Source organism: Gossypium hirsutum, chromosome A01, assembly GCF_007990345.1.
Source record: "Gossypium hirsutum isolate 1008001.06 chromosome A01, Gossypium_hirsutum_v2.1, whole genome shotgun sequence".
In the NCBI taxonomy this organism is placed as follows: domain Eukaryota; kingdom Viridiplantae; phylum Streptophyta; class Magnoliopsida; order Malvales; family Malvaceae; genus Gossypium; species Gossypium hirsutum.
The window spans coordinates 111,326,861-111,353,204 of record NC_053424.1 but is presented as its reverse complement, the minus strand read 5'-3'; the positions used below and the strand labels follow the sequence as shown (position 1 = coordinate 111,353,204).

Below are 26,344 nucleotides of genomic sequence, written 5' to 3'. Positions count from 1 at the left end.
TACTCCTCCCAGGAGGAAAGCTTTCTCGAATTTGTGACTACTCAAATTTCTTAAATTCATAGTGAAATGATTTCTCAAGTCCAAATGAACTCGTTTTTGAATGAGTACGGTTTAAAAGAGTAAATATTTTCAGGTTTTCCGAGAATGACAAGATCGTTGATGGCTGATCCAACGCACCAATTTCAAGAGTTTTTTTCTTGGTGGTTGACGCCCAACATTCTACTGATGTTATTTCCTACAGTCAACCGTTTCCCACAATATGGTTCAACTTTCAATCAAGCGTATATACCGTTTTCTTTGGGCTTTAGTTGAAATGGGATCTTTGTAACTACTTTTACTCAATTGTAATGATTTATATATAAACGAAATTTCATGTTCGAATAAAATGTGTTTGTCTATATAGGAGAAAGCATACATGCAGAAGCCGGGCTCCAAAACCATGTCAACTTGAAAGCTGAAACCAGTTAATTGCAATTACCTAACTGAAAATATAAACTCTAACTATATTCCATGCTCACATTGCAAGTCCGCTAATAACGAGACCCAGGGAGGGGAAAAGGGAAGGCCCCAGATAAACAGTTTAACTCATCCGACGGTGGTGCTGTTCCAATTTCCCCCATTTTGCTTGATAACTTCCTACTCTCATTCAGACATAAAAAGAACTCTTAATAACTACATTCCTTTAATGGTTCATGTTTTAGAATTTCAACGTAAAAACACCATACCATCATAATGCCACGTACACTAAATAGGTAGGTGAAGTACATTAAGCATCATCCTCTTCTGGGTCTTCCTCCTCATGATGACGCTGGAAGAGGGAAAAAGAAATCAAGTTATTGGCAGAACAGGATTTATAAATAGCCTAACCTGATGAATAGCTAGCCTGACAAACTCTTTCTGTACACAGACTCCGAAAGGTCAATATGTTACTAACGATGAAAATCTTGTTTTCCTTAGCTCATTAACAAATCAATGCAAGCAAGACAGGTTGCATCCATGGAAGGCAAGATCAAAGGAATAGGATGTCAAACAAAACATTTCTTCAATGTCATATTCTGCAAATTCCTAAACTATGCTAATCATATTGAACACATATACAACCAAACTCGTGACATGCTACTTCCTGTAATATGGCTATTCTGCAATCATTTTTGTTTTTGACAGTTGAGATAGGGTCCCTAGGTTTTTAAAATTTACCATCTAATTAAACTACAGGTACTTTTCATGATACATAGGGGAACCCTATACTAGCCTATATGCTTAAAACCTCCTCATTTTGCAAACTCACTTGATCACAGCATTGTGTTTTTATTACAGCTTGATGCATTTCCAAGTCTAAGCTAATTAGTTAAGATGTCCATAAAAGGTCTGTCCCTAATAACTATGTAGAAGACAAATGCGGTGAAAAAAGGAAACCATAAAAAAAAATCCTCAGTAGGTTGTAGCTTATTTGTCTACTTGGTACATTTGAGAGTATCATGCAGCAATTATGCAAGCAGCAAAATAGTATAGCATAAGACAAAAATTAACTATTTGTTTTCGAGGAAAAAAAAAAAACTACCATTAAGTACTGGTATAAGAGAAGGTTACCTCAGAACCCAAAATATTTGAAGATCCCCCAATCTTCTCGAGAAACTTTTCCATGTTTGAAGTCATTCTAGCTATATTCTTTTCCATAAGGGCATATTTTTCCTCCATAGCTTCCATTTTCACTGCCATCTTGCGCACCTCTTCATTTGCAGATCTTTTGGCCTTGGAAGCCATCCTTGCAAGGACAACACGGCCAGGTCTTGGGCCAAAAATGCCAGTACGATTGGGACCCATTCCATAAGGTCCCACATGTTTGCCTTGTTCTTCTCCCATAACTTGACACAAGGTGTCATTTGATTCATCACTACATTGTGAGGTATTCTGTTTCTTAGCTTCTTGTTCGCGGATCGTTGACTGCAAAGAAAAACCCAACTGTTTAACTTGCAAAATTTATCAAGACCAGATGCACAAATATTTACATATAAATCTGCAACTCATAAAAATAAATTGCTTATACATACAATTAGTTTTGCTGCGGTACCGTCAACAGGCTGTCCATTCTTGCGAGTATGTGTTAATATATAAAGCTCAGCTCTAGTTGGCTCCTTCCCATCAGGCCTCTTGTTTCGCTATTTCCATAACAAAAGCATCGACTTCTTTCAATATGGCCAAAGCAGAATAAGAAACAAGTGAAAAAAATAAAAAAAGAAATTACCTCCTCCTCACATATCCTTGCATAACTCTTGGTCCCTGATGAATGTCCACACGTCTGTTTTTGACGGTTAGCCCTATTTCTTGCACAACGCTTCTACAAACGGCAGATATAGACAACATGTTTCCACATTGTAATGTAACAACCAGCAAAATTTGCATCAATATAGAGGAACTTAAAATGACAATCAGTGCTCAGTATGTACCTTTGTGTCTTCAGAGTTCCAATATGAGATAAGGCTTGGCCATTGGTCAGGAACAACCCTTGGGTCACTTACTTTCAAGCGCTCTTCGTCTGTATTAAGAGAATCATAATACGTTGCCTTTAAATCTGCTTTCCAGTCCCTCCATTTTGTAGCAATTGAATGCATGACCCAAGACTTGCCACTTGGATCAATGTCAAACTTTGTCTATAGCACATGGAAGAGATAAAATGTCACTAAAAGGGGAAGCAATATGACATAAAAAGACAGAATAAATGTTTTATCATGCCTGAACATATTCCCACATATCATCTTTGTAAGAATCTGGCATTGCCCTCCAGTCTATAAAATTAAGTGGTGCCCTGTGTCCATTCCGTGCCACAGTGCCCAGGAAGCTGCTTAGTTTGGATGAATTTGGACCAACAGGCTGTCCAAACTTGTTGATGCGGACAAATATCCGCTCACCATCTGCCAGATCATTTAAGAAGAGGCAGCGAGTGGGACCTCTTCCTTTCCTCTTCTTTGTGAACTGTAACTGTTCGGGTCTCTGTGGGCTCTGCTCAAGCTGGGATTTGGTGCAGCCCAACGGACCTTGATTTTCTTGGTTAGATTTGTTAGTTTTAGGGCTGGCAGAATATCTAAGTGCACATCTGATACCCCTCAAGGCAGAATCTGTAAGTGACGTGTGTGAATGTTCTGCAAAGAAAGGGGGGAAACCAGATATGCCACCCAAAATCAGAAGCTAGTATAAAGAAGTTACATCAAAACTGAAAGTTTCGATGCATTTTCACATAAAGGAAAACTACAGACTTTCACATCCCCAAAGAAAAAAAAAAAAAAACTCTTAGCTGATGCAATTTAACAACTAACTAAAGTTATTCCTGATAATCATGTTTAGCTTTTATTTATCTGTGTTACTGCTTTTCTGCTGGTGCTGATGTTTAAGTTATCAAATAGAATAGAAGATAAAATCATCCATACAATTTATATAAACACAAGGGTAAGCAGATGGTTCATAGACTGACAAAAGAAACAGTGTATAGACTGTACCAATATCTACATTATGTTGCAGCTGTGATGACTGAGGCTGGCAATGGCTTGCCTTCAGTTGCCGTTCCTGTGACTCACTAGATTCCCCATCGCTCAACCGGGACCGTTGGGGATGTGATTGGCCAGGAACAACCATGGGATCCACCGGATAATAGGGGACATACCCATGGGACCTTGTATAATCTGATTGAGGCAGAAAGTGAGAGTGTCCTAGTAAATAAAAAGAGAAAATTGAAGATGTGTGAAGAAAAAGTCTTGAAACTCCTCTAAAATGGAATTTTTATATTTTTTATTTACATGTTGCAACATGCTATGCAGATCCTTTGGAGAAAAAAGAACGTCTATAGAGACAAATGAATGAAGAAATTAAATCTGAGTAGTGCAGAAAAGAAGCTCGCTTCTGAACTCATAACCAGTAATGATGGATTATAAAAATAAACATAAAAGAATCACTGGGAATATTATGTACTGATTACAAGATTAAAGGCAGTAAAGGATCATTGTGAATCTGAAAAGCTTCACTCACTTACCACCATCTACAGCACCCTGCAATTGAGAGGATTGTAGCTGGTTGATGCTCCGTTGGTACTGCTGCAGACCATATGGCAGCTTGTAACTCAAATGAGGCTGTTGTGACTGGCCTGGTGGCCCACTAAGAATGGAGGCTGCAGGACCTGTAGATGAGTTCTTTTTGTGTTTCTTAGATGCCTGCTTTTTGTGTTTTGGGGCTATGTCTCCAGGAGGCTGAAAATGCGAATATCCTACAACAATTTAAAAAAAAAAAAAAAAGAGAGAGAGAATGAAGAAACTAAATCTCAGAGTAATGCAGAAAAAATGCACACTTCCAAACCCAGAACCTGCCGTAATAATGGATTCTCAAATAAGGAAATAAAGAATCATTTAAGAATGTAATGCCCCGATTACAAGTTAAAAGGCAGTGCAACAGCATTTAATTTGCTGATGCTCTGCTGCTGCTGCAGAAGATATGGCCGCTTGTGGCTCAACTGTTGGCTGTTGCACATCAAAACTGCAGGAGCAATAGATGCATCCTTTTTTGTTCTGATGAAGATGCATATTTTTGTGTTTAGGAGCTATGTCTCAAGGTGGCTAATAATGCAAAACCCTACAAATTCATTATTGGTGTGAGAGAGAAACAAAAAAAGCCCAATGGGTAGTTTTCACATGCTAGTGGCAGATAAGATTAAGATCAACAAAGTTTAGAATCATTCAAGATTATTGTTCTGAGTTAGTGTGTTACTCATGCAAGATCAATATGCTTGTTAAAAATATACAAGGATTTACATGTATAACATCAAAAGATATATACATATATAGGAAGACTTCAGGCATGTATATGTTTTCATTGAATATTATGTTATCCATATCTACAAATTCAAAGCATGACAACACAATCCCTTATCGATGGAATGGTTTGAAATTGAAATAAAGTTAGTACGAGTTTTGAGCAGGCAGAAAGGAAAGAGAGATTATAAGAAGTCATAGCACCCATCCAAGAAAAAAATGGCAGAAATGATGAATACATTACCCGTGTGAGATTGTAATTGGGAGAATTGTGGCTGGTTGGTGGTTGGCAGTGGATGCTGTGACTGATGATGTTGGTGATAATTCACTGGGGACAACTGGGAAAACTGTGGCCATGTAGTGCTTGGTGGAGGTTGCGGTAATTGATGAGGTTGGCTATAGCATGATGAAGGGAAGTACAGATGGTGCTGATTAAAACCCAATTGACCCTGCTGCAACTGACTGGCACCATCTGCACTGCCCACTGGATAGAAAGGCTCATGTCCCCTATGCCTTGTAGCATAGTCTGTTGTAGATGGCTCGAACGAAGTTCCCACTGAAGGAATAAAACTAAAAGATAAATATTTAAACACCAAAACAAAAAGACTCACAAAGTATTCATGATTGAAATTTGAGAATCCAATACAAACGATATTAGCATTAGATGCATCATCATTGCACATATACTATAAACTTCCATTTCTCAACGGTATCCTACTAATTACAGAAGTACCTTCAATTAGGTTTACCAGATAGATGTTATCATTTCATACCTAAGAAAAGTTTAATGTCCTAATGTAATGTACGCTGAATGGTATCTACTGAAATTGAGTTCCCATTAAAAATAAAATTGAAACATTTTAGATATCAGTAAACCCCATAACCGACTATCTATATGTATCACTGGTTAATTCTTCAAGGTGAAAATTCAAAAAATGGTTAAGTAGTTGATATAACACAAAATCTCATTTCACAAAGCATCTAATTTTTGTCCACTACTTTTTGCATCTCTAGCATAAAAGCTTTAATAAATTTTGGAGATGCCACCTGAATGTAAGAAATAAGTAATAATTCTGAACACGTACCATTACTCTTCCCTGGTTGTCCAATGCTCAAGCCAGCAGCTATCCAGTACTTCATGAACTTTTTCTTCACTCGTTTCATTAGATATACTATATACTCTCCCTTCTGGTTGCACTTGTAGCAGTTCTCCCAAATGTATTGTACATCATTAAACACATCTTTTGTGTTCATGTACTTTGCGCTATTTTCTAAATTACTACATATAGTACCAAAATCCATTGGTGTGTCGATTACATTAAAGTAATCCTGTTTCCGGTAAACCACAACCCAAAGGGGAGAAGGGAGAAGAGAGGAGAGAGAAAGTTAGCAATTGATAGGGCTGGAGAAGTATTCAAAAGGTGCACTGTGCATAATAAATGATAACTGTGTAACTGAATCTTTTATTTTATGCTTTTCAGGCAACACAACTCAACTGAATAACGTGAAACCTATAATTTCAATATCATTATAATGACAACTTAGGGAAAAGATAAATATAAGGGGGCAAGTAGGCAGGCCATCACATTAGGTTATATCAAAAGGTTGACCCTAGCCCCACTAAGATTGCTAGAATAGATTCAACCCACAGCACGCTGCTATTGAAGATAATTTGGCAATGCATTCATAAATCGCATAGCAATATATCCTTACAGATTTACCCAACGCAACAGGATCTACAGGAACACTGAACGGTTGAGCCTCATCCATCTTCATAATTTTCTTAATCACCTAATAAGTTGAGGAAAAAGGCAATAAGTAGAAAATGCATTAAATATTTCAAAAATATTGGAAACGCTAAACCAAGAATTGTTCCATTAGCAAATTGAAAGCACCTTTCTTTTCCTTCCCGAGCATTCAAAGTGTTAATCAAGCCTAAAAATTAGTATTAATAACGACTCTCATCATACCTCCAATGCGGCTTTCAGTTCTTTCGTATTGTAACAAGCATCCTGCTCAGACATCTTATATTCATCATGCTTTTTACCGAAAGAGCGCAAAACCCTGGACGAGTTAACATCATCTTTCCTCCCTTTATTTGGTAATTTACTTGCTTCCTGCTTTCCATTACCATGCCTTTTAGTCGGTTTCCTTGATCTCCTATCCACCGATGATGAGTCATCGGAGCTACTTTCTTCAGCACTAAATGACTCATCACTGTCACTTGAAGAGGATGATAAAGATGAATTACTCTTGGCCTCATCAGAGTCTAAGTCAACTACTTCCAGATCATTTGAGTCTGCAGAAACAGAATCCCCTTTCCTATTTTGGTTAATAAAACTTAAAAACGCTTCCTCACTTTGGTTCACTATTCTTTCATTTTGGTTCACAGCCTTTTCACTTTGGTTCACTGCCTTTTCACCTTGCTTCACTGCTTCTACATTTTCGGCCAATGCAGCTGATTTTCGTGCAGGAGGTTTTCTGCATGCTCGTTTTCGCTTCGTTCTCATTCTCTTTCAACTACTTACGAGCTTCAAACACTTAACTCTTTTCACTTCAAAGATTGTTACAGAACAGAGATTGCTTTAAATCTAGCTCATTGTTGTACACTAAAAAAAATAGCAACAAATTCAGTAAGATAACAGAAAAATATCAAAAAGCATTAACCAAAAAAGAAGTAAATTTTAATCCAAGGAAATAAATTATTATAAACTATTAAAACCTGGAAAAAAAGGAACCCGTAGAAAGCAGCAATTTCTTGCTAATTGGTTATCTTAAGAGCTTCAACTTTCAATAAACTGAATAATTCATTCGATGAACTTTTACATTGAATTGGAAGAGAGTGAGAGCGAGAAAGAGTTACCTTAATCCCATGAAATGCGAGTGAAACCGAAGAGGGAATGTTAGGGCTAAAGTTTTAGAGGGAAACGCTCAGTCTTGAAGAGAAAGACGATAGTAGAATTCAGCTGATAATGGTGACGATCATGGAATCGCGGCGCCGCTAAATGTAAAAGAAAGACGACGGTTTCAAGTAGATTTCCATGCCGATCAGGAGATAAAAGAATATAAATAGAAATGGGACATATATCTGACGGTCATGATTGATTGTTTCAGTTTCCCGACGTGATTTGTCTTTTCACTGACAAAATGAATTAATACCCTACACGTTGGAGAAAGGGTAAAGCAGGAAAACAATACTTTTCTTTTAAAAGGAATGGTAAATTACACATAATTTCATTCAATTATTACTAAGTTTATGTTTTGGTCACTTAACTTTAAAAAGTTACAAAATGGTCACTGAATTGTACGAAATTTTTTATTTAAGTTATTGAACTATTTGAATGTTTTTATTTAAGTCACTAGGTTGTTTTTTTTTTAATTCGACTAGCGAACTCCAAATGACTATTTGACAAGCAATACAGTGGATTAATACTCATCAACGAGTAGAAAAACATATCTTAGACCCAAGTCAATCTAATGATTATGTCAAAGAGAAGAAAGAAGTTATTTAAATATTGGTTCGTAAATTTGTGATGTTCAAAGTTGTTTCATAAATAAATGAATTGTAGAAGAGAAAGGGAATAAAAGCTTTTGATTGATGCAAGTGGTACAAATAGAGAAGGCTTTACATTAGCGATTTTAACAACCTAGTAACTTAAATAAAAACTTTCAAATAGTTCAATGATCATTTTGTAATATTTTGAAGTTGAATGACCAAAACGTAAACCTATTAATTGCTCAATGATATTGTGTGTAGTTCACCCTTCAAAGAATGTAATAAAATTTGGTTAAACTACACTGATAGTCACTCTAACTATTAGTGAGTTTCTTTTTTGGCCATCCAACTATTCAACCTTTTCTTTTTTGATCACCGGGCATTAAATGACTAATCAAAAACAGCGCAACAGCTTTTAAAATCGACATAATAACAAATTTGCCCCCCAACATTTACACATTACCTTATGTTATCCTTTTTACATTTAAAAAAAAAACATTTTCAATACACTATATATAAATTAGGAATAAAAAAAAACTCTTACTTATTAAACTAGATAATCTCCAAATATATTGCTTTCTTAATACTTCAAATGGTTGAAAACTTAATATCTTTCAATGATATATAATTAACTCATCTTCTATTAGTTTGAGCCTCCATTGGTGAAGCAAAACAAATCTTTTTAAATTTATACATGAATTTTGGTTTAATGTGTAATTTTATATATGAAATTTTGATTTAATTAAATTCTCACAGATTATTAATATGATTATTGATATAGCATCATTTATGTTTATATATTGTATACGCATATAATTATATTTATCTAATATCAAAATAAATTGATGTATTTATTTTTTTAAATATATATGATTGAATCAAAATTAAGTACATTTACATATGTGAACCGCAATCAAAGTTACTTGTGTATAACTTCATCGAATTAAAATTCATGTATCAAATTGTACATTAAATCAAAGTTTATGCATAATTTTGATATTTATCCCTAAAAATAAAGACGTTTGGACTTAAAATTTAGTTGAATTAATGATGTGGGTAATTTGTTTATTTTCAATAAATTGAATTGGGCATTTTTCAAAATTTATCTGACTTTGTTTCTTGTTGTTATTCTTCATTTTTTCATGAAGTCAAACGCAGCGACAATATTGCAAAGGGACAAGCGTCGAGATTCTTTGTGTTCACCTGAAACAATAATAACAACAATACTAAATTAAACTTGACTGAAATAGCATCGATTGCAAATCTTATGAAACCGATGAGGAGTGAGCTGACAAGGAATAAGTCATCTCAATCGTTAATTTTCAACCTAATGACGGAGAATCAAAGTATCAAGAGAAAAGAACAAGAAAATGTGAAAATTATAATATTGAGTTTTTAGATGTTTCAATTTTTGGTGTATTCTCGATCAAATTTAGCAGATAAATTTATTTTTTTTAAGTTTGTTAAGTGTAATGGTCACAAAAAAAAGAGAGCAAAACTACAAAAAAAGAGTAAATTATACAATGTGTAAATGTTAATGATTAAAATTTTTAAATAAATATTAATTTGATATAATATATAAATGTTGAGGGCTAGGGTTGTTATTGTGCCAACTTTAAAAGTTATCACGATATCTTCTTGTTAATCAAGTAACAAAAAAAGAAGAAGAAAAAGTCAAATAATTGGTGATTATTTTATAAATTTTCATAATTAGATGATTAAAAGAAAAATTAATTAATAATTTGACGACTATCAATGTAGTTCACCCTAAATGCTATTGATTATTTTTCATTTACTTCAAAATTATTATTATTTTAAATATTTTTAAAATTTATTAAATAATATCCAAAATAATAAAACAAAGTTAACTCTTTCAAAATAAATCAAAAATATAAAAATATAAAAAAAATTAAACTGAATTAAATTAGGATAAATGATTCAAAAAATCGAATCGAATCCAACTGATCTCATCTCTCCTAAAGATGATGTCTTGGTTAATATTTACACTATCAAATAGTTTGACTTCAATTTAAAAAAAAAATCAAATTAACTTTCTATTTTTAAATTAAACAAAAACTATTAACTAAACAAAGCGTACCTAATTAAAAGAACTTATCCTGAAGCATAGACGTGTACCATAAGGCATAAGCTTCTTTATCATCTGACATCAAGCAATTAATTTGATGAAATTGATTTATGGTTAATATTTGTTATAAATACATGCACTTTTTTTAATTTCAGAATTTAATCTTATTTTTTTAAGATTCAGTTTTTAAAATTTAAGTTTAATTGTCAATTTTGTTAATTTTATTAATGTAACTAAAGAAATAATATTGTAGTGAACCTAAACTTAATAGAAGAACTTTAATTGTATTAAAAAAAGAATTTACATTTTTAAATATGAAAATTCCTTAATATAAAAGTAAGGGATTAAATTCTAAATATGAGAAAAGTACAGGACCTAGAGTACATTTTAACCTTAAATTTAAGTATACCAACTTTTATTTTTATGAATTAAGCCAACTTTGACATCAAGTTTCGTCATAACTCATAAATGTCTATATATAGGCAGTTAAACAACAAACAGGAAATTCCGTGGAAACAGCCATTTCTGAGCAAAAAAAACATTCAACCAAACAACCCCAAGGCTTTCTTCAACTTTTAAGCAACAACAACCTTTAGCTTAACAAATACTTTGCGCAGTATCCCGTCGTAACAACCGCAGCCGCGACCATTTTATATCGAAAATCTAGTGAATTTATTGATTTCCGGCGATGTCGGAAGCGTCTTTGAGGCCGAGAGCTGTGATTTCCAAGCAAACATCTCAATCAGAACCACCAACAATAAGCAGCGCCACCGAGGGTGAAAGACCAAAACCCCAACCAAGGCCGCCGACTTTATCTCAGCGGGCGATCTCACAGACCTTAGCAAGCACCGCAAACTTAGCCAACCTTCTTCCTACAGGTACCCTCCTAGCTTTCCAACTCTTAGTGCCAACTTTCACCAACAACGGTTCGTGTGATGCCGCCACCCGCTCCATGACGCTCATCCTCCTCCTCCTCCTCGCTCTTTCATGTTTCCTCGCTTCCTTCACCGACAGCGTCAAGTCATCCGACGGTCAAGTATACTACGGTTTCGCCACATTCAAAGGGATGTTCCTGTTTGACTACCCCGATTCTAAAGAGTCTGACTTACCGGATTTGAGCAAGTATAGGATCAAGTTTATGGATGGGGTTCACGCTGTTTTGTCTGTGCTTGTGTTTGGTGTTGTGGCTTTGAGAGACAAGAATGTGTTGAACTGTTTCTATCCGACACCTAAACATGAAACTGAGGAGGTTTTGAACATTGCACCGGTTGGATTTGGGCTCATTTGCAGCTTATTATTTGTGGTTTTTCCGACAAGAAGGCATGGAATTGGCTACCCGGTCACGGCTGGCAAATAGTTGCTCTTCTCTTCAATCTTTCCCTTCTTCTGTCTCCATGTTTATTTATTTATTTGTTTATTTATTTTCTTAATCAATTACAGTCTGTGACACTGAAATTTGAGCATTGATTATTTGGTGAATGGAATAATGTTGACCTTCTTGTTTGTTTAATGTCTGCCTTTATGTTTTTCTTTTAATGTCTGCCTTTACGGTTTTTTTTTTCTTAATTTGTCTGCTCGTCGTCTTTTCTAATTTATTTCCAACAAAATTAAATTTTAAATTATTCGAATCGAGTTAATTAAATTAATTTAATTTTTTTTAATTTTGAGTTCAAATCAAGTAAAATTTTTAAATTTAAATAACTCAAATAATTCAACCAAATACCGAACTATATTATTATTTAATTTAAGTATTTTATATTTTTACCCCTCCTACTTACCCTAAAAAACTTTTTACTTTTCCCATCCCCCAATCCTCCAAATGTTTGCCCTACCGTCACCCTTCACCCGCAAATCAGGAAAATCCCTAAACTAAACCATCTTCTTTTTCATCATTCATCAATTTTGGAAAATTGAAATCCCTCTCTCGTTCGGCTATCCCTATCCCATCTCAGGTTAAACTATCCTTTTCTTCATTATTTTATAGTACTTTCCTGAAAAATTATTTGTTCGGGGTCGAGAGTCTTTGAGATGGATGAGATTAAAGGAGTCCTCTAAAGAATGAGGTCCTTTCCAAAATTTAATAAGTTTTTTTATTTTGATCATTGTCATATTTTACACTCATTTTAGTCTCAAATTTAATAAGTTTTCATTTTAATTACTTATTTTATCTATTTAAAAAAATTAATTTTTTTTAAGATTTTATAGAAAATTGAGTTATTCAACTATAGAGACGAAATTTAAAATTTTTTTATTTGTAACTCAATTCTTTATAAAAACTTAAGTTTTTCTATAGTTTTCCCTAAAATTAAAAAATTTAAAAATAATTTTGTAACTCAATTTTTTATAAAAACCTAGGTTCTCCTAAAGTTGAAAAAACTAAACTTAGGCTTCCCTTAAAAGTTGAAAAAGTTAAAAAACAATTCTAAAAAAATAATAAAATAAAGAAAATGAAAAACATAAAATGGTTTTTCCTATAAAAACCCAATGAATTTTCTATGGAGTCTGAACTTTTCCTTTTTACTGGAAAAACTAAAATTAATTTTTAAAAAATAAAAGAAATTAAAAAGATAAATTAGTTTTTCCCTAAAAAAATACGATAATTCCTTGTAAAATCTCTTTTTTCCACTTTACTAAAAAACTAAAATTATTTCAAAAAAAATTAAGTAAATTAAAAATATTAAATGATTTTCCCTTTAATAATCCAAGATATTCTTATAAAACCCTTTACTGGAAATAAATTAAAATTAATTCTAACAAATAGAAAAATAAAATAAAAATTTTATAAGCTAAAATGAGTGAGTAAAATGAAAACTTATTAAAGTTGGGTGAGTAAAATGAAAACTTATTAAAGTTGGGTGACTAAAATGAGTTTAGAAACCATTTAATTAACGGTGGTGACAAAAATAAAAACAATTGTCAATGACAGTGCCCAATTTACAATTTTTTATTTTATAGTGACCAAAATGAAAACTTATGACAGTTGAGTGATTAATTATAAATTTACCCGTAAAGAAAAAGAAAGCCTTTGGATTCTCTGCGCCCTCAGTAAGGTACAACTTAACGCACAAAATTTTTTACTTCAATTTCAAACACACTCCTTTTTGTTTGGATGCATGTTTCAGTGGGATTATTTTCACACTGACCCTTGATTTCTAATTAGGGCACTTTGAATGTGCCATGAGTCTATCCACAATTAGTGTAAACATAGTGGTGACAATAAAATTAAATATTATAACATAATACAAAAAAAAATTAAAAGCATCACACTGAAAATAAACCACATTCATAAAGATGAATAAGAGGTCCAATGACACTGTTGAAAATATTGTTTTAACCTTCTTTCTATTTATTTTATTTATTAACTTTTAACCTTTTTAAATTCAATTATGCCTTCTTTAAATAATATTATAAATTAATAGTGTGTGATTTTTCAAGTAGTTAATTTATTTTAAATTCTTTTATTTAAAAGTTTAAATTTATATTTTAAAACAATAAATAAATTTATAACGAAATTAGTAGATTAATTAAAATATTTAAATAAAAATTATTTTATAAATATAAATTATAAAAATTATATAAAATAATATAATGATACATGTAAATACTCAAATTTGACTGGGCCTTAATAAGTAAAAGCCCAAAATAATATAAAAATTACAAAAAATTCAGCCCAATTGCTCAGGCCCAAATTACTACCCAAACCCTAAATTCACTAATCAAACCCAACCAAAACCTAGCCCAACTATCCAAACCCCAAACAAACCCTAACCCCAAATTCCCTTTGCGCCGCAAGTCAGCCTCCAAGCGTCGCACGTCCCGCGCCCTTCCGCATCGTGTGCTGCTCCACCGCGCTACGTCCACACCATGCCTCCCTGATCTTCGCTCTACACCTACAAGCACGTAGCAAATAGTTGTAATTTAGGCTATATAAAGCCATTCTCAACGGTGTAAAAATGAATGGTTTTGACAGATACAAACACACCAAAATCAATACAAAGGAAAAGAATAGTTTTCTAATATAGAAAAAAAGATCAGAAGGAAAGAGGTGATTTGCATTTCGTGTTTTTTTTAGCTTTTTCGAAGTCTATTTTTTTTCTTTTCATTTCTACTTATATCTATATATTTATCAAAAAGGATAAAAGTAAAAGACGAAAAAATATCTGTTTTAAAATAAATAAAAAACTAACTTTTTGAATTCCTGCTGTTGCACAGCAGACGACGACGGCTGATGTGATGGGAGCTCACTGGACCCTAGCCAGATTTTTGAAAGGGAAGATGGGAAGATTTTTTTTCTTTTTTTAGGGTTTTTTGTTTTTTTTAATGAAAGGGTTTAAAATGATTTTTTTTTGAAAAAACTGATTTAAATACCCAAATAAAAAGGCGTCGTTTTGATTTTTAAGTTCAGAGGGCAAAACGACGTCGTTTTGAGCCTCTGACTCGCGACTCGACCTGCTCCAGCTTGAGATCCGCGTGTTTTTTTAGTAATGGTCTAATTTCCAGTTTAGTCCCTCCGCTTTTTTATGATTTTACAATTAAAGTTATTTTTATTTCTAAATTCGCCCCACGGTTCTATTGCGTTGCAAATTGGTCCCCCTGACAACGACGCGTTTTGGGCGAAGGGTTATTTTCTTTATTGGTCCCTCCCTGTTTTGCGCGTGTTTTAATTCGGTCCTTCCCCTCTCTTTTATTTTCGGTTTGGCCCCAAAATTTCTATTTTCAATTCAATTTAGTCCCTTTTCAATTATTTTGGTTATTTTATTGTTAAATTAATTAATTTGAGTTTTATATTTATTATTATTATTATTTATTTTTAGTATTATAATTTCTGTTATTACTATTAATATTATTTTTATTAGTATTGTTATTACTATTAGTAGTATTATTACCACTACTATTATTTTATTACTACCATCATTATTGTTATAGTATTATTAGTATTATTATTACTTTTATTTTTATTATCATTATTTTTATTATAATTATTATTATTTTTTAAAAACCATTTCACTTAATATTTCGCTAATTTATGCGTTTATTTGTTCACTTTCAATTTAAATGAAATTCTCACTAGAATTTTCTTTGTTATTTCATTCATTATTTTACTTATTTCATTTTTATTTTATTTTTGTCCTCATTGTTATTATCTTATTATATATTATCCTATTATGTACCTATTCATTTATTTATTTATGTCTTTATATACCTACAAGTTTATGTTATTCGTTATTATTATTGTATTTGCATTATCATTATTCGCCAAGTACAATCATTTTCGCGTTTTAACCAATTTTCTATTTTAAATTTACATTGATTTTATCTTTTTTTTACCCAAACTCATAGAAAAGGATTTTTCAAATAAATGCAATATTCCGTGTTTGGAAATTCGAGAAATCGTGCCCTAACGTGTTGAGTTTCGGTTTTTCATTTGACCAAATAACTAAATATCCTTTTAATTTCATGCTTTAAAAATCATGAGATGATCTCAGATTTTGAGGGCTTAAAATGTTGTATCCTAACGTACTGGATGTAGTATTTTATTCATTCGGAACGAGTGAGTCTTAAATTCCAACTCGAGTTATTCAAACATTTTTTAAAAGGGATTGTATTTTAAAACTTTTCAAATTTTCGACATTAGGACATTAGTTAATCAATCTGGTACCAACTTTGGGTGTGACGAGGGTGCTAATCCTTCCTCGTACGTAATCGATTCCCGAACCCGTTTTTTATATCGTAGGCCAAAATTAATATTTTAATAAAATAACATGTTTCATAAGGTGATCCGATCACACCTAAACAAAAAGGATTGGTGACGACTCCATTTTTGTTTTAAAGTCGACTCTTGTTTTTCAAAAATAAAAAAGGTTTCGACAATTTGGCGACTCCACTAGGGACCAATAAGAGAGTTAAGCCGTAAAATTGATTATTTTCTGTCTTTTTGTCGAAAATTAAAAATTTGATTTGAAAAATCACGGTTCTTTTGTCGCATTTGTTTGTATCATGTCATATGTTTGTTGCGATTTGAGTCTCATAGGATATTCTTGCATCATATTGCATTACCGTTTTGGTCATACCTTTTAAGTGGAGTGAGAAACTATGCATTCGTGAGGTTTTCACCTCCGCATGGGCTAGTGAACTGCTTCCGGGATACATCCGTACCTATGTCTTCGTGAGGTTTTCACCTCCGCATGGCCATAGGGAAATGTATTCCCCTGAACTGAACTCGATCCACTTGAGCCTATAATGCGCGAGGATTGAGGAATCTGCTAGTTTAGGTACCATTTCTTTAAAACTAAGCCACATATAGAGAACCCTAAGAGCCCACCCTAGATAGAGCTACGCTGAACCCTAGTGGTTTATCCAGATAGGTGTTTGACTATTTTCTATTTGCTTTGAATTTTATTATTCGATACTGGCTAGGTTGTGTTTTATTTTGGCTATGATTGCATGTCATTTCATATTTAAGAGGTGTCGATTCCTGTTCAGTTACTAAATTAGAAAACTTGTCATGGAGAACGAAATTCTTGATAAAGTGGAGGATAATGCGATTGTCCGTATATGGTCAGAGAAGATGCAACTTGACAAAGGGGATAGCCTAGTTAAGGGATAAACGTCGAAGTTGTAGGACTTCACCCGTATTAGTGTGACACAAAATAAGTTCCAAGAATTGAAGGATATATGGGCCCGTTGAGATGATGAGACTAAGCAGCTGTTCTATCATAATTGTGGCGACTTACCCTACCTGCTCGACATCAAGGTGGACAAGCACTTGTTTCGGACTATGGCTCATTTTTGGAACCCCTCATATAGTTGTTTCACTTTTGAGAAGGTGGACTTAATGCCTACTGTAGAGGAGTTTACAACTCTGCTTTGTTGTCCAAAGGTTTAAGTCAACAAAACTTATTTTAGGGCCGCTAATGTCTTAACTTTTGTAAAGAAATTAATGAGTATCACCGGGATGAGTGAACAGTGGGTTACAACCCGAATTCAGCAAAAATGTGATGGTAAATGCATTCATTGGGTGAGTTTGAGGGACCTGATCGTAGTACATCCAAATATAAAGAAGAAAGTTGACGTCTTCGCCTTGAGTATTTATGGTTTGGTAATCGTTTATAAAGTTTTAAGGCATATAGATGAAACAATTACTGACTTATTTGATCGACTTGACAAATGGGTCACACCGGTACCAACAATTTTAGCCGAGACGTTCAGATCTTTAAGTACATGTCGGAGAGCGGATAAAGGTAGATTCATTGGATGCGTGCAATTATTATTGGTTTGGTTCCATGGTCATTTTTGGAAGGTCGAAAAAGTTGTCTACCGAGTCTTCTCTGAAGATTATTCCCCATTAAAGGAAATAGTAACTACGCCAATAAGGGACGACATACCAGAGGAAAGATGGATGGCGATTCTTCAAAATCTCCAATAGGAAAATATTGAGTGGAGAGCCCCTTGAATGGTTCCCAACGAGATCTTTTATCGATGTGGGAGTTTTGACTGGGTACCTTTGCCTGGAATTTAGGGAGCCGTTGAATATACCCCTTTGCTCGTTTTAAGAAATACAGATTAAGGCAGTTTATACCGATGACACATGGGTTAGCTCAGTATGAGTTCTCGTATAAGGAGACAATTATAAGAAGAAAGTTCAAGAGATTTTTGATGCTTGAAAATAAACACAGTGGATGAAGAGATTGGTTGTAGGTTCAATGGCAACTCCTGAATACAATGGGTGGTTGAGTAAAAGAATCAATGATAATATCCCTTAGCCAAGTTTAGAGGGAGTTCGATCGATGGAAGAATACTTGAAAGTAATATCCTCCGAGCTAGAAATTATAAAACAAGACTTCAAAGAGAGAAATTCGGAGTTAGGAAAGAAGATAGAACAATTGGAGGAGGAAAATATGCATTTGATGTTAGATGTCGATGTTCAAAAACTCGAGGCTGAGAAGTTGAGAAAAGGAAAAAGGAAGGCCGAAGAAGACTTGGACAGTTTAAAAATTGATTACAAGAAGCTGCGTATATCGATGAGAACTGCCGGATCGGGAAAGACGTCGGAGCAGTGGCGATAAGAGATCCAAGTGGAAAGGGCTAGAGCGACTCAGTGGGAGAAAAAGTTTCGTGACACTCAAGTATGAGAGGACACTTTTAAAAGGGAATTGTTGGAGAGCCAAAATAAAAAATGAGAAGTTAAGAGTTAGAGTAACAGATTTAGAAATGGTGTTTCATCAGTATTGTAGTCACAATTCAACGACGGAGTTGAGGGCGAGCCAAAGTAAAATTGAAGAACTGAAAGGAAAGGTAAAAAAGCTCGAAACAGCGCTGCAAAACAGTAAACTCCATGTAGAACTATTGGAAGCAAATAATGAGCGATGGGAAAAACAGTTTCATCGATCTCAAAACCAGATCAGGGATAGAGATTAAGTCATAGGCGAAACCGTGGCTCAAAAACGAGAAGTGGCCGATCATTTACAGACCTTTGTGGTTCAGGCTTACGTGCTAAGTGTGAAATATGAGTTAGAGTCAAACCAGGGTCGTGAGCTGGCTTGGCTTTTTAAGAGAGTTAAAACTTTAAGCATCAAGGCAAAGCCGTATATATGTTCTGTTTTATGTAAAGAATTTTGTTTTCTAATAAAGTTATTCTAAATAGAATTAGATCAAAATTGACACCTTTTTAGTTTTGCATTCATCTCATGCACTTGCATTACATCGTATCATGTGCACTAAATTTCAGAAAAGAACCCTAATTAATTAGAAATCGTATTATAGTTACCCTGGAACATTACTACCACACACGGAGAAAAACTAAAGCTATGGATCAAAGGTTGGAAAAACTGGAACAAATGCAGAAGGAAATGCAGGATCAACTGAAAGTACAAGTGCAAGAACAGTTGGCCAAAATCCAATAGGATTTGAGGGATCAGATGTTGGAATCTCAAAGGAATATGATGAACCAATTGACCCAGTTACTGATTGGAGGGCCAAAAAAATGGAAAAGCCCCATTATCAATACTGGGACAACAGCGAGGACCTTGTTTATCCTCCAGGCTTTGCCCCAACAAACGCTCAAGTACAACCACCAAAGCTGTTCGTCAATATCAAACCTCAGTATCAGACTGGTACTTCAGCACTGATAAATTTCTCGACGGGTTCGAGTTCTAACCCCGAAGATAATAGGGCAAATCATGTAGTCCCTGACATCGATGATGTAGCGGAAGTGGGAAAGGCAAGAGCAAAACTCCCAAAGCAACTGGAAGACCGATGCAACTGGATGGAAGAGAAATTCAATGCGTTGAAAAGTGCTGATTATCATTGTGGAGTGGATGCTAAAGAGTTGAGCCTAGTCCCAGATTTGGTACTCCCTCCAAAGTTTAAAATACCGGAGTATGAAAAATATAATGGGACTAGCTGCCTTGAGGCCCACATTACAATGTTCTGTCGGAGGATGACGGAATATGTCAACAACGATTAGTTGTTAATTCACTGTTTTTAGGACAGTTTGACTGGGGCTGCGGCCAAATGGTACAATCAGCTGAATCATACCCAAGTTAAATCATGGAAGGACTTAGCATAGGCCTTCATGAAGCAATATGGCCATGTGACAGACATAGCGCTTGACAGGATCACGTTACAGAACATAGAGAAAAAGTTGAGTGAAAGTTTCAGGCAATATGCTCAGAGGTGGAGGGAAGTCGCTACACAAGTCTAACTGCCACTGCTGGAGAAAGAAACAACCATGTTATTCATTAATACCTTGAAAGCACATTTTATTAATCACATGCTGGGAAGCGCAACTAAGAGTTTCGCAGATATAGTGATGTCCGGTGAAATAATAGAGAATGCGATAAGGTGTGGAAAGATAGAGGCTGGGGAAAGAACCAAGAGGTCGGCCCCGAAGAAAAGAGAAAATGAAGTCAGCAATGTGAGCACGGGTTATGCAAAACCAATCACGGTAAACCAACCGAGAACGATAGTCATAGGCCAGCAAGCCTCACCAAGACAAGAGCCCAATACAAAGTAAAACACGAAGAAGTTCTAGTTTACTTCATTTCCAATAATGTATCGGGAGCTATACAAAAGTCTATTTGATGCACACGTTGTATCCCCTTTCTACTTAAAACCAATGCAACCATCATATCCTAAATGGTACAACGCAAGTGCTCAATGTGAATACTATACAGGAATCACGGGACACTCGATAGAGAACTGTACTTATTTCAAAAGGTTAGTCGAAAAGCTCAGCAAAATAGGTGTTGTGAAATTTAATGATGCACCTGGTGTAGGAAATTTGTTACCCAATCATATTGATAATAGGGTAAATGCAATAGTCGAGAGTTTGGGGAGGAGAATCAAGTTGAATATTGCAGAAGTAAGAACACCGTTGAGAGAGGTTTGGAGGAAAATTGTGGAAAGAGGGTTAATCACATAAGACTTGGAGAGTAAATCCCGAGAAGTGACAAACTATTGCCAGTTCCACCGGGAGGAGGAGCATGAGATTCAGAGATGCAGTGAATTCAGGGCCCTGCTGTAAGGTCTAATAGACAACAATGAGCTAAAGTTCTTTGAGTTCACTAAAGGAGAGGATGTGTGTACCACAGGAGGAGGGTCGGTAGAGAAGGTCTGTGAGGCTAGCTACCCGGTGGTAATTATCTTACGGTCAAAGATCGCCAAAGCTAGAACAAAAGTTACACCAAGAGTCGTAATTCAGAAACCCGTTTCTTTTTATTATAAGGTTAGCCAAAGAGTGCCTTGGAACTATCACTGCAATGTGACAATCCCGGGAGAAGAGGGCCTAGTTAGCACGCCAAATACAAAAACTGAGCCTGAAAAAGGAAAATCCTTGATGATCGAACCGAAAAAAAAATCTAGAGCTACTTGTTAATGAGCTGGTAGCTGAGAATGAAGCTAAAGAATTCTTGAAGTTCCTAATACACAGCGAGTATAGTGTCGTGGAACAACTACACAAGCAGCTGGCTCGCATATCGGTACTGGCTCTACTCTTAAGTTCGGAGACGCACCGTAATGCGCTAGTGAAAGTGTTAAATGAAACCTATGTCGCTAACAATATTTCGGTAAACAAGCTAAACCGCCTTGTCAGCATATAAGCGCCGATAACTTCATTTCTTTCAGTGACGATGAAATACCGCCAGGGGGCATGAGATCCACCAAGGCTCTACAGATTACCACTCGCTACAAAGGGTATACATTACCGGGGGTACTAATTGACAATGTATCAGCACTGAACGTGTTGCCCCTGTCCATATTAAACATGTTACCTATAGATAGCTCTCATATGGATACATACCAGAACATAATGAGGGCATTCGACGGCACCAAAAGGAAAGTAATGGGAAGTATTAAGGTACACTTCTAATCGGACCAAACACATACGAGGTATACTTCTTAGTGATGGACATTAGGCCTTCTTATAATTGTTTATTGGGGAGGCCTTGGATTCACTCAGCAAGGCCAGTACCATCATCATTGCACCAAAAGCTAATGTTGGTAACAGAGGAGGACATTATCGCACCCGTTACCAGTGATGCGCCGTATATAGAAAATGATAGTGAGGTAATAAAGTGCTCTTTTCAGTTATTAGAATTCGTAAATGCAATTTTCATCATCGAATGAGGCAAGGTCTCAATGCCAAAATTATCTGAAGCTATGAGGATGAGCTTGCAACTAACAGTTGGAAAAGAGGCATTGCCTGGAATGGGACTCCGGAAATATCTTCATGGAAGGGTTGAAGTGCCAATCTTGGCTGACAAGGATCGCTTTGGCTTAGGGTATAGGCTAGACGTAAAGCAAAGGAGAAAGGAGTTGGAAAAAAAGCAAGAGAGACGAAGAGTAAGATTAAATGGGGCAAAGGTCAGATGGGAACCGATAACCTTCCCTCATATATCCAGAACGTTCGTGTCAAGAGGAGTTATTCATCCTGAACAGAAGGTGACAAGTAAAGAGTCCAATGAAGATATGATGGAAAATTTGAGCATCAACGCCATATTTGAAGAGGGAATAATGGAAGAAAACTTATCGGGCATTCGCCCTTATGAGCTTAGAAGTGTTTTGAACAATTGGACTGTGGAAGAAATTCCTATAGTTCTTAGAGCTAATACAAGGTAATGTTCAAAACACACTTGTTGTTTTAAGCCTAGAAACAATAAGAATCTTTTGTGAAATAGGCTTATGTTCAAATGTCTTTATTTTCAATAAAAATGCACTTTTGTATCTCATTCTGGGCAAATATTCTTCTATTCTCTCATTTCATTCATAATCATTCCATACAAATAAGCCACTCTTAGATTCATTCTTTGGATATTCTTTTGTGCCTACAATAGGTCTCCAAATATCAACAACACGAGCGATGCTACTCCGGACCCAGAATCTCTTTTTGAGCGAGATATGTGTGTAGAGGGATCTCAAGATTTTGAAGATGACAAAGACTGTGGATTATCTCCGGATTTGTTACGGGTGGTAGAACGGAAAGAGAAACAGATTCTACCCCATAAAGAAACAATTGAGAATGTGACCTTGGAAGAAGGGAAATAGGTGAAAACTAGAACTTGCATAACTGAGGAAACAAGGCAATACCTCATTAAACTACTGCAAGAGTTCAAAGATATCTTTGTATGGTCATATCAAGACATACCTGGGTTAAACATTAATATTGTTGTACATTGCGTCCCCATAAAAGAAGAGTGTAAGCCAGTTCAATAGAATCTCCGAAGGATGAGACTCGATGTTGTAGTGAAAATAAGGGAAGAGGTCAAGAAGCAATTTGATGTTGGGTTCTTACAAGTGGTTAATTACTCAGAATGGGTAGCCAACATTGTCCCCGTCCCTAAGAAGGATGAAAAAGTACAGGTGTGTGTAGATTACAGAGACTTAAACAAGGCCAGCCCAAAAGACAACTTCCCACTACCTCACATAAACACTTTGGTGGATAACACGGCAAGTTACTCATTGTTCTTCTTCATGGATGGTTTCTCTAGATACAATTGGATAAAGATGCATACTGAAGACATGGAAAAGACCACATTCATAACCCTGTGGGAAACATTTTGCAATAGGGTGATGCCATTCGAGTTAAAAAATACGGAAGCAACGTATCAAAGAGCCATGGTTACATTGTTTCACGACATGATGCATAAGGAAATTAAGGTTTACGTCGACGATATGATTGCAAAATCCCGAACAGAAAATGAGCATGTATAAGATTTGAGAAAATTGTTCTTGAGGCTAAGAAAGTTTCAACTAAAGCCCAATTCAACAAAATGTACTTTCGGGGCTAGGTCAGGAAAGCTGCTCGTTTTCATAGTCAGCAAAAATGGAATTGAGGTCGACCCCGACAAAGTCAAGGCTATACAAAAATTACTTTCGTCGCGCACTCATAAGAAAGTTCGAGGTTTTCTGAGAAGACTAAATTATATCGCCCGATCCATTTCACAACTAACTGAGAAATGTGACCCCATATTTCGTCTTCTCAAGAAACACAACCCAAGTGTATAGGATGATGAGTCCCAGAAAACCTCTGATAAGGTTAAACAATATTTGTCCAATCCCCTAGTGCTAACGCCACCTAGTCCTGATAGGCTACTGATTTTGTATTTGACAGTATTTGATAATTCAATGGGATGTCTGCTAGGCCAACACGATAAGACAGGCAGGAAAGAAAGGGCGATATACTACCTCAGTAAGAAATTCACTGAGTGTGAAATGAGATACTCACCAATTGAGAAACTATATTGCGCTTTGGTTTGGACAACTCGGAGATTGAGGCAGTACATGTTGTACCATACGACTTGGTTAATCTCGAAATTAGACCCTCTTAAGTACATGATGGAGTCAACCACTCTGAATGGAATGATGGCCCGATGGCAAATTTTGCTCTCCGGATTCAACATAGTTTATATGAACCAGAAGGCTATGAAGGGGAGTACAATAGTAGATTTTTTAGCCAGTAGAGCTTTACAAGATTACGAGCCTTTGAACTTTGATTTCCTTAATGAAGATCTAATGTATGTGGCAACTACCGAAGAAGACACTACAGAAGATCATCATTGGAAACTGAATTTTGACAGAGTATTAAACGCCGTTAGTAATGGAATTGGGGCAGTCCTGATATCCCTAAATGGATATCATTATCCATTCACTTGCAAATTGGATTTTGACTGCACAAACAATATGGAAAAATATGAAGCATGTATCATGGGAATCCGTACAGTCATAGAGCAAAAATCAATGTGCTAGAGGTGTATGGAGATTCTGTACTGGTGATCTATCAGCTTAAAGGTGAATGCAAAACAAGAGACCCAAAGTTAATTAACTATCGAAAGCTAGTTCTGGAATTAATTGAGGTGTTTAATGATATCATTTTCTGTTACCTTCCGTGAGATGAAAACCAGATGGCTTACGCCTTGGCTACATTAGCTTCTATGATCAGAGTAAATAAACAAGAGGATATGAAGCTGATCCAGATCAGTATTCGTGAGGCTCCAGCTTATTGCTGGAATATAGATGAAGAAGAGAGAGAGAGATGATTATCCTTGGTATCATGATATTCTACGATATGTGAAGAACCATGAATACCCTGATCAGGTAATTGAAAATGATAAGAGAATGTTGAGGAGGCTGACCAGTGACTATGTCTTAGACAGAGAGATCCTGTATAAAAAGAGGAAGGATCAGGTGTTGATAAGATGTGTTGACGCTGTTGAAGCTAAGAAAATCCTGGAAGAAGTCCATGAAGGTGTCTGCGGAACGCATACCAATGGGTTCACAATGGCCAGATAAATCATGAGATTCTGGTATTACTGGTTCACGATGGAAGGAGATTGCATCAGTTACGCCAAGAAATGCCATAAGTGCCAAATTTATGGAGACAAGATCCATGTGCTTCATTCACCTCTTCATGTTATGACTTCTCCATAGCCTTTCTCAATGTGGGGCATGGACGTTATTAGGCCGATTTCACTGAAGGCTTCTAACAGATATCGATTCATCTTTGTGGTCATCGATTACTTTACCAAGTGGGTAGAGGCTACTTCATACGCCAATATCACAAAGTCGACAGTCAGCAAGTTCTTGAAGAAGGAGATCATATGTCGATATGGCATGCCAGAAAGGATCATATCTGACAACGCGTTAAATTTGAATAACAGCGTGATAGTGGAGGTCTGCAGTCAGTTTAAAATAAAGCACCACAACTCGTCACCATATCGCCCGAAAATGAATGGTGCAGTTGAGACGGCTAATAAAAATATCAAGAAGATTACAGGGAAAATGACTAAGACCTACAAGAATTGGTATGAAAAGTTACCATTTGCTCTCTATGCTTATCGAACATCTGTCAGAACTTTTATCGGGGCAACACCTTACTCATTGGTTTATGGGATAGAGGCAGTTTTGCCCATTGAAGTTGAAATTCCTTATCTCCGGGTTTTATCAGAGTTAAAGCTGGACGAAGCAGAATGGATCCAATCCCGATATGATTAATTGAACTTGATTGAAGAAAATAGGCTAAAAGTTATCCGTTATGGTCAAATGTACCAGAAACGAATGATGCGAGCTTACAACAAAAAGGGTTCGCCCTAGAGTATTCCATGAGAGGGGCTTGAAATTGAAAAATATCCTCCCTATGCAAAAAGATTTCAAAGGGAAATGGATGCCAAACTAGGAATGACCTTATGTAGTAAAGAAGGCCGTTTCTGGAGGAGTGTTGTTATTCCTTGAGATGGATGGTAAGAGCTTGCATAACCTAGTAAATTCGGATTCAATTAAAAGGTACTTCACTTAAAAGCAGAGACTAAGGTGAAAACCCGCAAAGGTCACATTGAGACCAAAGGGGTTTTGAATTGAAAACCCAAAAATGGCAATTCAAATTTCGATCGAAGATGAGGCATAACTGAATTAACGAAGAGGAAGTATACTACATCTTTGGACATTGAAAAAGTACTCTAGATCTCCTAGGCA

The 26,344-nt window shown here is 35.5% G+C and overlaps 2 protein-coding genes across 6 annotated transcripts; one reads left to right on the top strand and one right to left on the bottom strand.

The window, feature by feature from the left end:
* Positions 1-348: 348 nt before the first annotated feature.
* LOC107925444 (uncharacterized) lies at positions 349-7,916 on the bottom strand. Of its 5 annotated transcripts, XM_016856129.2 has the most exons (14): positions 7,660-7,916; positions 6,767-7,405; positions 6,510-6,587; positions 5,882-6,125; positions 5,041-5,352; positions 4,025-4,255; positions 3,495-3,704; positions 2,734-3,140; positions 2,448-2,651; positions 2,246-2,338; positions 2,052-2,159; positions 1,591-1,944; positions 726-808; positions 349-636 (listed from the first exon to the last, which is right to left on the bottom strand). In XM_016856129.2, exons 2-13 carry the CDS (start codon positions 7,304-7,306, stop codon positions 767-769), a joined length of 2,823 nt encoding a protein of 940 aa, XP_016711618.2. In that variant the 5' UTR covers positions 7,307-7,405; positions 7,660-7,916; the 3' UTR covers positions 349-636; positions 726-766. The 5 variants fall into 5 exon arrangements, with proteins under 5 accessions (XP_016711618.2, XP_016711617.2, XP_016711619.2 ...); XM_016856128.2 differs by having other exon boundaries at positions 349-808; XM_016856130.2 differs by having other exon boundaries at positions 349-808; positions 3,495-3,677.
* Positions 7,917-10,871: 2,955 nt separating this feature from the next.
* Positions 10,872-11,874, top strand: LOC107925373 (protein DMP3). Its single transcript, XM_016856034.2, has one exon. It carries the CDS (start codon positions 11,067-11,069, stop codon positions 11,733-11,735), a length of 669 nt encoding a protein of 222 aa, XP_016711523.2. The 5' UTR covers positions 10,872-11,066; the 3' UTR covers positions 11,736-11,874.
* The last annotated feature ends 14,470 nt before the right edge of the window (positions 11,875-26,344 follow it).

Coding starts and splice junctions, on each gene's coding strand:
- LOC107925444 (XM_016856128.2), bottom strand. CDS start 7,306: ATGAGAACGAAGCGAAAACGAGCATGCAGAAAACCTCCTGCACGAAAA. Junction 4,256..5,040: donor CCAATTACAATCTCACACGG/GTAATGTATTCA, acceptor AAATTGTTGTAG/GATATTCGCATTTTCAGCCT. Junction 2,339..2,447: donor GGAACTCTGAAGACACAAAG/GTACATACTGAG, acceptor TGCCGTTTGTAG/AAGCGTTGTGCAAGAAATAG.
- LOC107925373 (XM_016856034.2), top strand. CDS start 11,067: ATGTCGGAAGCGTCTTTGAGGCCGAGAGCTGTGATTTCCAAGCAAACA.